At 43.9% G+C, this 12579-nt stretch overlaps 1 protein-coding gene across 1 annotated transcript in view; it reads left to right on the top strand.

Moving 5' to 3' along the window:
• Window positions 1-12579, top strand: part of LOC121577058 (extracellular serine/threonine protein kinase FAM20C-like) — a 123493-nt gene that overhangs the window by 90803 nt on the left and 20111 nt on the right. The window contains exon 4 of the mRNA XM_041890788.2: window positions 7942-8034. Within this exon, the coding sequence (XP_041746722.1) occupies window positions 7942-8034 (93 nt within the window). The remainder of the gene's footprint in view (window positions 1-7941; window positions 8035-12579) is intronic.

Here is a 12579-nt window from a genome sequence, read left to right as displayed (position 1 = left end):
CTATTCATAGCAGACTTCAAAAAGCCATTTGATAAACTATGACTGGGGTTTATATATAAATGCCTGGAACATTTCAATTTTGGAGAATCTCTTATAAATTGGGTTAAAATCATGTATAGTAACCCTAGGTGTAAAATAGTAAATAATGGCTATTTCTCCAAAAGTTTTAAACTGTCAAGAGGAGTGAAACAAGGTTGTCCACTATCGGCATATCTATTTATTATGGCCATCGAGATGTTAGCTATTAAAATCAGATCCAACAATAATATCAAGGGATTAGAAATCCAGGGCTTAAAAACAAAGGTGTCATTGTACGCTGATGATTCATGTTTTCTTTAAATCCACAACTTGAATCCCTCCACAGCCTCATAGAGGAGCTAGATACATTTTCTAACCTCTCTGGATTACAACCAAATTATGATAAATGTACTATATTACGTATTGGATCACTAAAAAATTAAAACCATGTAGTTTACCAATAAATTGGTCTGATGGTGATGTGGACATACTCGGAATATATATCCCAAATGAAATAAATGATCTCACTCTTATACATTTTAATGGAAAGTTAGCAAAAATAGATAAGATCTTGCTACCATGGAAAGGTAAATACCTGTCAATTTGTGGAAAAATCACCCTGATTAACTCTTTAGTATTATCCCTGTTTACCTATTTGCTTATGGTCTTGCCTACGCCTAGCGAACAGTTTTGTAAATTATATGAGAAAAAAATATTCCATTTTATTTGGAACGGCAAGCCAGACAAAATTAAACGGGCCTATTTATATAATGAATATGAATTCGGAGGACAGAAATTATTAAATATTAAAGCATTAGACCGATCACTAAAATTTCAGTCATACAAAAGTTATACTTAAATCTGAACTGGTTCTCTAGCAAATTAGTAAGATTGGCTCACCCAATGTTCAAGAATGGCCTTTTTCCCTTTATTCAGATTACAACCTCTCACTTTCAGTCCCAAATATCACTATTTCTAAAACAAGCCATAGAAAGTTGGTTGCAATTTCAATTTAATCCTCCAGAAACGACAGAACAAATATTGCAACAAATATTGTGGTTAAACTCAAATATACTAATTGATAAAAAAAACATAATTTTTTGACAAAATTTTTAAAAAGGTATCATCTTCGTAAATTATATCATCAAATCAAATCTAATTTTATTGGCCACATGCGCCGAATACAACAGGTGCAGACATTACAGTGAAATGCTTACTTACAGCCCTTAACCAACAGTGCATTTATTTTTAACAAAAAAGTAAAAATAAAACAACAACAAAAAAAGTGTTGAGAAAAAAAGAGCAGAAGTAAAATAAAATAACAGTAGGGAGGCTATATATACAGGGGGGTACCGGTGCAGAGTCAATGTGCGGGGGCACCGACTAGTTTAGGTAGTTGAAGTAATATGTACATGTTGGTAGAGTTAAAGTGACATTGCATAAATAATTAACAGAGTAGCAGCAGCATAAAAGGATGGGGTGGTGGGGCAGTGCAAATAGTCCGGGTAGCCATGATTAGCTGTTCAGGAGTCTTATGGCTTGGGGGTAGAAGCTGTTGAGAAGTCTTTTGGACCTAGACTTGGCACTCCGGTACCGCTTGCCGTGCGGTAGCAGAGAGAACAGTCTATGACTAGGGTGGCTGGAGTCTTTGACAATTTTGAGGGCCTTCCTCTGACACCGCCTGGTATAGAGATCCTGGATGGCAGGAAGCTTGGCCCCAGTGATGTACTGGGCCGTACGCACTACCCTCTGTAGTGCCTTGCGGTCGGAGGCCAAGCAGTTGCCATACCAGGCGGTGATGCAACACCAAGGAACTTGAAGCTCTCAACCTGTTCCACTACAGCCCCGTCGATGAGAATGGAGGCGTGCTCAGTCCTCTTTTTTTTCCTGTAGTCCACAATCATCTCCTTTGTCTTGGTCACGTTGAGGGAGAGGTTGTTATCCTGGCACCACACGGCCAGGTCTCTGACCTCCTCCCTATAGGCTGTCTCATCGTTGTCGGTGATCAGGCCTACCACTGTTGTGTCGTCGGCAAACTTAATCATGGTGTTGGAGTCGTGCCTGGCCATGCAGTCATGGGTGAACAGGGAGTACAGGAGGGGACTGAGCACGCACCCCTGAGGGGCCCCCCCATAGGTAGGACTGGTGGAGTTATGTCGCACATGTAGCTAACAAAAACATATGGAAATGTCTTCTCTACCCAAAATTACAACCAAATAATTGCAGCATTACCGCAAAAATGGAAGAGGAAAGTGGAAGGGGGAAAAAGTAAGGAACTTGTCTGTCGGCCCTGCATTAAAGAACATAATTGGTTAAAGAAAATTGTGATAAATAAAAAAGTATACCAGTTTCATTTAAGGACCAAAGGATTGACAGTCGTCCCATATAGATTTCATATTTCATATATATATATATTTGCGAGAGAAAAAAAACATATGGGGGATTGGAAGTGATATAGACAAATACATTGATGGAAGTTACAATCTATCTGCAATATTAAAGCTGATCTACCCCCTAGGAAGAAAAAAAATTGTAACCTTAACCCTAAACACCCTAGAAATAGCATTTGAACATGTGGGGACCAACAAAATGTCCCCAGTTGGTCAAATTTTTGTTGTTTACTATTCTTTTGGGGACTTCTCCTCCTCTCATCCTGACCCAGCCAGTACACACACACACACACACACTGTCAGCTACCACTGTCTGACTGAGCACTAAATGTTTTTATTTATTTAACCTTTACTTAACTAGGCAAGTCAGTTAAGAACAAATTCTTATTTACAATGACGGCCTACCCCGGCCAAACCCGGATGACGATGGGCCAATTGTGCGCCACCATATGGGACTCCCAATCACGGCCGGATTGTGAAACAGCCTGGATTCTAACCAGGGCCTGTAGTGACGCCTCTAGCTCTGAGATGCAGCCTCTCCTATTTTAACTCTGTTTTTAAATGTGGTTGGGGAAAAGATACCCTTAGAAATGAGGCGCCTCATTTCCAACACAACAACATGATTATGCTGATTATGCATCATTATTACATTATATTTTTAGTCATTGCTCTCATAAAAACTATAAGCTGCATTTGTAGATAGATACATCACCATCAGCCTTTAGAGAGACCCTTTCCACTGACCCTCCCTCAGATGTGTGTTGCCTTTCTCCTGTGATCAGCTCTACGATCAGGCGTGGCGCTCCAGTGGAGTTAAAACAACCGGCCACTACCATCATCATGCCTGGCGCTCCAGTGGAGTTAAAACAACCGGCCACCAACAGCACCTCTACTGTGGTGCCGTGTCTGTCCACAAAGGCTGCAGATCAACACCTCCCCCTAGAGGTAGAGAGAGAGAAGACAAGCTAGTAAATACCTTTTCAGGACAGGAGGTTATAGAAATGTATTGTGTATAACAGATATGAGTCTCTGACATATAGAATAGGGACTTTTATCAGCTCTACGCCATTTTCTATCTGCAACATACTGAACATGCACCCTTCCTAAACAAGCCCCAGAGGGACACCATGTTTGTGAAACAGGGTGTTTCTGCAGCCAGCTCCTCATCCTGTGTGTCTGTTTGACAGATGATAGATGACAGAGAGTGGAGTCAGCCTTTAAATGCTCCTCTAAGGGCAGAGTGATGATCCTTTTCCTCTTTAGGTCCTTTACATGTCTGCCACATCTCATCTACGCTCTACAGTAAGTATGCACTGATGGTGTCAATATGACTTTGGGACAGAAGGACTTCTCTGCCCCATCTGTTCTTTGTTGTTCTGTTGTGAGAGGTCAGGTATGAGATGTCCTGTACTGTGCCTATGGTTTTCCTGTTGCGTATTGCTACTATTCTCACACGCCAGTGTTTGCAGAGAGACTGCAGGCCTATTGGCTGCCTTGGCCCTCCAAGCCGCCATGCAGCCAAGAAGTTGTCTAACCCTGGAGTGTAAACTATGTGTTTACCCCTTGCTACAGGGTCATGCACAACAGCCTGTGTGTGTGTGTGTGTATCTGTATATTTAGCTCCAGCTCAATATACAGGCAGAAACCTCAGCAGCAGAGTGTAGCTGAGAGGCCTTGACAATACCCTCTTCCCCCTGATAGGAATCACAGATGCCTCCTTAGCCCCCCCTCTCTCTCTCTCTCTCTCTCTCTCTCTCTCTCTCTCTCTCACTCTCTCTCTCTCTCTCTATCCCCCTCTCTCTCTTTCTCTCTCCCCCTTCTCTCTCTCTTTCCGCCTCTCTCTCTCCCCCCCATCTCTCTATCTCTCTCCCCTCTCTCTCTCCCTCGCTCTCTTCCCCCTCCTCTCTTGCTCTCTCTCTTTCTCCCCCCCCCTCTCTCTCTCTCTTTCTCTCTCCAGGCCAGGGTGTAACACCATGCTGCAGATAGATAGCTTAATTGGCATTTGAATTAGATGTGTATCAAAGTAATTACCCAGCCTTCCTGACTCTTGGCAAGCCACTCATTGACAAATGCGTGTCAATGCTGGATCATCTCTTGCCCTGGAGTAGACAATAAGAGGGGAACACACACACACACACCATGCATGTAGGCGCACACACACACACAAGTACGCACATGACACACACATAGTGGGGACACACAGCAAGACACGGTCTTAGACAGCCACTGGGCCATAGGTTCACACAGTGAAAACATGGTGTGTATTCTGTTGTACAGAAATGGAATCTAAGCTTTTGTTATGTCTAGTTTCACAAGGAAAGGAATGTGTTAAGAATGTGTGTGGTATGATTGTGGATTTCCAGGAGCCTGAATGACCTTGAATTATAGAAAATTCCAGAAGAAAATGCCAGAAGAAAAGGTGTTAAGGGCTAGTAGGCGTACTGTGCTAGCTAGATTACTCGTTTTCACTTGAGAAGAAATACTGCACCAAATATCTTAGATGTAAAATTGCACGACTAAGACCTCCTTGACAAAAACATCCAAATTAATGACAGATTTCTTGAGTTATCTTAGATTAATTCGGACTATTTTGAGGAAGCATATACTGGCTACAGCGTCTCAGAATGGACAAACAGTACTATTGCCGCTTTCTTCTCATTTTTCAAGCGAGTATGCGAGGCACAGACGTTCACTTCTGCTAGGAGCAAACCGAACCTAGTATGCAGACGCCTTAAGACTTTTCAGTAATTTCAACAGTCAAACACTGTAGAATGCACAGTAAAATACCATGTGTTTTACAGAATTAATTATGGTGCATTGTTGGAAAATGTTGTGCGCAGGGAAAGAGTCTCTGGCTCATTAACATATTTTAAGGCGTGCCTTGTTAGAGGCTATATTTGTTGCACCCGTGAGTGAGAATGCTGTACCCCTACACAATACATACTGTATACTGTGTTTTAGGAATTCAACAAACAAACCAATTGCTGCCAGTCCATTTAATAATGTCCATTTGATCTGTTTTGACCTGTAGTCGCTGCCCCTTTGGAAGCCTTTGTTTAGGCCTCTGGAGGTGCAAGTGATGTAAAACAGTATTAATTAATATGCTGTAATATACAAATGCCTAACAGCCAACTTACTTGCTCCAATCCCTTGTAATTACAGTACAATACTGTAAATATAACTGTCTTACAGTTTATTAGTCACCTTTACAGTATTGTACTGTTTTTCATTGCTTTGACATTATAGTAATTTATAGGAAGCTGGCATCAAGTTACAGTGGATATCTCAGTAATGTATTGGTACTATCCAGAGATAGTCAGAGATATATCATAAGATATCTTGTTGTAATTACAATTATTTTGAAGACCAGTGTATCCTTAACTACAACAACATTCTCAGTAACGGTTACAGAAACTTTTCACTTGCTATTTTTATTTTTTATTTATTTAACTAAGCAAGTCAGTTAAGAACAAATTATTATTTACAATGACGGCCTACATCGGCCAAACCCGGACGACGCTGGGCAAATTGTGCATCGCCCTATGGGACTCCCAATCATGGCCGGTTGTGATACAGCCTGGAATCGAACCAGGGGGTCTGTAGTGACGCCTCAAGCACTGAGATGCAGTGCCTTAGACCGCTGCGCCACTCGGGAGCCCATGACTGTAATATGTGCTTATTTTATCAAGTTTGGCTGAATGCACCTACTGTAAGTTGCTAAACAAGAGTGCACGCTAAATGACCAAAATGTAAATGTAAACATGAAGACTTGCAAAGAACGCTGGGTAATATGTCACTGGGTAATTACAGTAATATGCTGTAATTGTAATTAGTACTGTAAGTTAGATTATAGTAACTCACTTGGTACTGTAAATTAGATTACAGTAACAATTCCGGTACCGTAAAATTGATTATAGTAGCTATACTGTCAAATAAATTACAGTAACTTACTGGCAACAATTAGTACATTTTACAGGAAATGTTTTACAGTGTAACCAAACACCATACTGTATGTAGGCCTAAGCACAGTCACTTTTACACTGTTGCTATTCTCATCAGGCAAAAACAGTCTGTTTCAACTTAGCGGTCCCTGCAGAAAGTCATCTTAGAATGAGAAGATAGAATCTGCAGGCTGGCTGGCCTTTGAGGATGAACAAGAGAGAGAGAGAGAGAGAGAGGGGGGGGAGAGAGCGAGAAAGAGGGGGAGAGAGAGAGAGAAAGAGAGAGAGAAAGAGAAAGAAAAACAGAACGAGAAAGAGAGAGAGAGAGAGCTGAGTAAGGAAGGAAGGAGGGGCGAGGAAGCGTTAGTAGGGAGTAGGAATGTGTTGTGGAGTGTTACATGGTTCCTGGTGAGTTATATAATGATTGGTGCATATGTCAGCTTCACAGCTGTGGAGCAACAATCACACACAGCTGAGGGCTACAGAGAGAGGGAAAGAGAGAGAGAGAGAGAGAGAGAGAGAGAGAGAGAGAGAGAGAGAGAGAGAGAGAGAGAGAGAGAGAGAGAGAGAGAGAGAGAGAGAGAGAGGGAGATAGAGAGAGGGAGAGAGAGAGAGAGAGGGAGAAGAGATGAGGGGGGAGAGTGTGTGAGGAAGAAAGGGGGAATAGAGAGAGAGAGAGAAGTGCTTGAGGGAGGAAGCAAGAGGGAGGGAGGAAGGGAGGGAGAGAAAGAGTGATAGAGGAAGATGAGATGAGGCCAGCAGAGAAGGATGTGGAGGAGGTTGCAGAACCATTTCTCCTGAAACTACTACTCTCTGATTGTGTTTTATTCTTCGAAAGCTTGTGTAAACAACAGTGTGAGAGGGAACGTGAAGCATGAAATGATATGGATGGAACAGTCCCATTCCTTCTATTAATCAGCAATACACCCTGACTACTCGTAGATGTTGGATGTTTTGTGCTATTTTTGTTGTTGTGATTAACTGAGTTTGTGAACTGCAGTTCAACAGCTTGTTGATAATCTAAAGGTACCAAAGTGTCTGCCTGTATTTGTTCACCTTCAATGCCTTGGACTCCTTTGTGCCTCTAGACTCATCCTGTCTGTTGGGGTCTGTGAGAGGGCTTTTCTTACACACAGTCAGAGCTTTCAGTCAGAATGTGTGTGGAAAGCATTTTCAGGGAGGATCATAGGACTCCAGAAATAGGTACGGTAGAGGGCTACAGTAACCTTGAATCTCTCCAGTCTCAAACACAAAGCCACAATACAATCCGCACAGCTACAATTGTGGCTTCCCCCCGGTTAGTGCTTCAGAGAGGGCCTTGGTTTTGTTGTAGGCGGTATGTCTTTGTTAAGTATAGAAGTTGGCCTCTTAAAATCCTAGATCAGCAACATCTATCTACCCAGATAAAACTTGTATCTACCTTGACACTGATCTAAGGTCAATGCAGCGTTCTTTCTCCTAAGGCTATGCTTTGGGAAGGGGAAGCTGATCCTAGATCTGTGCCTAAGGGCAACATCTTCCCAGAGCTTGTTTTCTTGTAAGGGGTTCAGAGAACAGTATTGTACCCCTGACCTTTGCCCTTTCCCCTGCAGGCAGACCCGGGAGCAGGAGACGCCCCCTGACTTCTTCTACTTCTCGGACTTTGAGAGACACAATGCTGAGATCGCTGCCTTCCATCTGGACAGGTAAATCCCACACCTGTACCTGACACGGAAGAATCCACAGTGTGTATGTGTGTGTGTATGTGTGTGTGCTCGTGCGTGCACACCCACCACCTCTGAAGTTAGTCAGACACCCACCACCTCTGAAGTTAGTCAGACACCCACCACCTCTGGAGTTAGTCAGACACCCACCACCTCTGGAGTTAGTCAGACACCCACCACCTCTGAAGTTAGTCAGACACCCACCACCTCTGAAGTTAGTCAGACACCCACCACCTCTGGAGTTAGTCAGACACCCACCACCTCTGAAGTTAGTCAGACACCCACCACCTCTGGAGTTAGTCAGACACCCACCACCTCTGGAGTTAGTCAGACACCCACCACCTCTGGAGTTAGTCAGACACCCACCACCTCTGGAGTTAGTCAGACACCCACCACCTCTGGAGTTAGTCAGACACCCACCACCTCTGGAGTTAGTCAGACACCCACCACCTCTGGAGTTAGTCAGACACCCACCACCTCTGGAGTTAGTCAGACACCCACCACCTCTGGAGTTAGTCAGACACATTGTGTCATCATTTACGTATGGCATCAATATGTGTCAAAAATAAATAAATAAAATAATGTATCTCCCCCCAAAAAATGCATACAGAGAGGGACCAGGAAATGAGGTCACAATCCAGACACAGCGGACGGATAAGAGATAAATTTTAATACCATGTGTAGACTCATATCTGAAAATGTGGACACAATCAGAAGATCAGGACAAAGGACGCATGTTAGCGGCAGGTATAACGGGGCTCATGTCTGTATATCTGAGGAACAGTTAGCAGGCAGAGTTCTGTGTGTTACTCTATTAAAGCTCTAATCATCAGGAGTCTCATGAGTCGTACTGACTGACTGGCTGAGCACTGCCTTCCTGATCTTATAGGTGCATCTCAAATGGCACCCTTTTTCCTACATAGTGCACTACATTTGAACAGAGCCCTATGGTGCACTATGTAGGAAATAGGGTTCCATTTGGGACGCAACCTATAACAGCAGGAAGGCCATAGGGCTCCGGTCAAAAGTAGTGCACTATGTAGGGTATATGATTCCATTTGGGACATAGATTTGATTTAACAATGACTAGCTAACCCAACCACCCGGCTCTGTCTGCTCTGTCTGTCTGGTCTGCTCTGTCTGTCTGGTCTGCTCTGTCTGTCACCTCTGTCGGCTCTGTGTGCTCTGTCTGTCTGCTGTGTCTGTCAGCTCTGTCTGCTCTGTCTGCTCTGTCTGTCTGGTCTGCTCTGTCTGCTCTGTCTGTCTGCTCTGTCTGTCACCTCTGTCGGCTCTGTCTGCTCTGTCTGTCTGCTCAGTCTGTCAGTTCTGTCGGCTCTGTGTGCTCTGTCTGTCTGCTGTGTCTGTCAGCTCTGTCGGCTCTGTGTGCTCTGTCTGTCTGCTGTGTCTGTCAGCTCTGTCGGCTCTGTCTGCTCTGTCTGTCTGCTCAGTCTGTCTGTCTGTCTGTCTGTCTGTATGCGTGTCTGTCTGTCTACACTCTGTATTATAATAATACTGCCATTATGTTACACTCCGTATTATAATAATACTGCCATGGTTACGCTCCATATTATAATAATACTGCCATGCTTACGCTACATATTATAATAATACTGCGATGGTTACGTGCCATATTATAATAATGCTGCCATGGTTACGCTCCGTATTATAATAATACTGCCATGATGGTTACGCTCCGTATTATAATAATATTATAAAATAAAATAAAATGTATTTGTCACATGCGCCGAATACAACAGGTGTAGACATTACAGTGAAATGTTTACTTACAAGCCCTTAACCAACAATGGGAAAATAAGTGTTAAGTAAAAAATAGATAAGTAAAAAAATAAAAAATACGAAAAATAAAAAATAATTAAAAAGCAGCAGTAAAATAACAGTAGCGAGGCTATATACAGGGGGTACCTGTACAGAGTCAAAGTGACTATGCATAGATAATAAACAGAGAGTAGCAGCAGCGTAAAAGAGGGGCTGGGGGGGGGACAATGCAAATAGTCCGGGTAGCCATTTGATTAGCTGCTCAGGAGTCTTATGGTTTGGGGGTAGAAGCTGCTAAGAAGCCTTTTGGACCTAGACTTGGCGCTCCGGGACCGCTTGCCGTGCAGTAGCAGAGAGAACAGTCTATGACTAGGGTGGCTGGAGTCTTTGGCAATTTTTAGGGCCTTCCTCTGACACCGCCTGGTATAGAGGTCCTGGATGGCAGGAAGCTTGGCCCCAGTGATGTACTGGGCCATACGTACTACCCTCTGTAGTGCCTTGCGGTCAGAGGCTGAGAAGTTGCCATACCAGGCGGTGATGCAACCAGTCAGGATGCTCTCGATGGTGCAGCTGTATAACTTTTTGAGTATCTGAGGACCCATGCCAAATATTTTCAGTCTCCTGAGGGGGAATAGGCTTTGTCGTGACCTCTTCATGACTGTCTTGGTGTGTTTGGACCATGATAGTTTGTTGGTGATGTGGACACCAAGGAACTTGAAGCTCTCAACCCGCTCCACTACAGCCCTGTCGATGAGAATGGGGGCGTGCTCGGTCCTCCTTTTCCTGTAGTCCACAATCATCTCCTTTGTCTTGATCACGTTGAGGGAGAGGTTGTTATCCTGCCACCACACGGCCAGGTCTCTGACCTCCTCCCTATAGGCTGTCTCATCATTGTTGGTGATCAGGCCTACCACTGTTGTGTCGTCTGCAAACTTAATGATGGTGTTGGAGTTGTGCTTGGCCATGCAGTCATGGGTGAACAGGGTGTACAGGAGCGGACTGAGCACGCACCCCTGAGGGGCCCCCGTGTTGAGGATCAGCGTGGCAGATGTGTTGTTACCCACCCTTACCACCTGGGGGCATCCCGTCAGGAAGTCCAGGATCCAGTTGTAGAGGGAGGTGTTTAGTCCCAGGGTCCTTAGCTTAGTGATGAGCTTTGAGGGCAATATGGTGTTGAACGCTGAGCTGTAGTCAATGAATAGCATTCTCACGTAGGTGTTCCTTTTGTCCAGGTGGGAAAGGGCAGTGTGGAATGCAATAGAGATTGCATCATCTGTGGATCTGTTGGGGCGGTATGTAAATTGGAGTGGGTCTCAGGTTTCTGGGATAATGGTGTTGATGTGAGCCATGACCAGCCTTTCAAAGCACTTCATGGCTACAGACGTGAGTGTTACAGGTCGGTAGTCATTTAGGCAGGTTATCTTAGTGTTCTTGGCACAGGGACTATGGTGGTCTGCTTGAAACATGTTGGTATTACAGACTCAGTCAGGGACAGGTTGAAAATGTCAGTGAAGACACATGCCAGTTTGTCAGCGCATGCTCGGAGTACACGTCCTGGTAATCCATCTGGCCCTGCGGCCTTGTGAATATTGACCTGTTTAAAGGTCTTACTCACATCGGCTACGGAGAATGTGATCACACAGTCGTCCGGAACAGCTGATGCTCTCATGCATGCTTCAGTGTTTGTTGCCTTAAAGCGAGCATAGAAGGGATTTAGCTCGTCTGGTAGGCTCGTGTCACTGGGCATCTCGCGGCTGTGCTTCCCCCTTGTAGTCCGTAATAGTTTGCAAGCCCTGCCACATCCGACGAGCGTCGGGGCCGGTGTAGTACGATTCAATCTTAGTCCTGTATTGACGCTTTGCCTGTTTGATGGTTAGTCGGAGGGAATAGCAGGATTTCTTATAAGCATCCGGGTTAGAGTCCCGCTCCTTGAAAGCGGCAGCTTTCAGTGCGGATGTTGCCTGTAATCCATGGCTTCTGTTTGGGGTATGTACGTACGGTCACTGTGGGGACGACGTCATCGATACACTTATTAATACTGCCTTGGTTACGCTCCGTATTATAATAATGCTGCCAAATGTTACGCTCCATATTATAATAATACTGCCATGCTTACTATCCGTATTATAATAATACTGCCATGATGCTTACACTCCTTCTTATAATAATACTGCCATGGTTACGCTCTGTATTATAATATTACTGCCATGGTTACGCTCCTTATTATTATAATAATTATATTATGGAGCGTAACCATCATGGCAGTATTATTATAATACGGAGCGTAACCATGGCAATATTATTATAATACAGAGCGTAACCATGGCAGTATTACTATAATGTCGGAGCGTAACCATAATGGCAATATTATTATAATACGGAGAGTAACCATGGTGGTTAAACTCAGTAATATAATAAAACTGCCATGGTTACGCTCCGGTCTCCATAGCTACATACTGTAGTGACGTGGAGGTCTGCTAGTTTTCTTTCAGGTCATTCATTCTATATCCTTTATAGTCCCCTGCCACGGCCCTTTTCACACAACAAGGCTTTTCTCTGTCTGGCTCTTGTATGTTGAGACACAACAGTTGTAGTCAACACGGCTGTGGTGTGAAGTTGGTGATGATAATGTACTTGTTATCGCTTAGGCTTTCACACACATACATACACACACAGTGTACATAGATAAAGTATAAAGCTGGTTAAAGCTGTATCTGCCTGGAGGCACAATTTAGCATTCAGCAATAGCAG

The sequence above is a fragment of the Coregonus clupeaformis genome, chromosome 1 (genome assembly GCF_020615455.1).
Source record: "Coregonus clupeaformis isolate EN_2021a chromosome 1, ASM2061545v1, whole genome shotgun sequence".
In the NCBI taxonomy this organism is placed as follows: Eukaryota; Metazoa; Chordata; class Actinopteri; order Salmoniformes; family Salmonidae; genus Coregonus; species Coregonus clupeaformis.
This window is presented reverse-complemented; position numbering and strand designations above follow the sequence as displayed.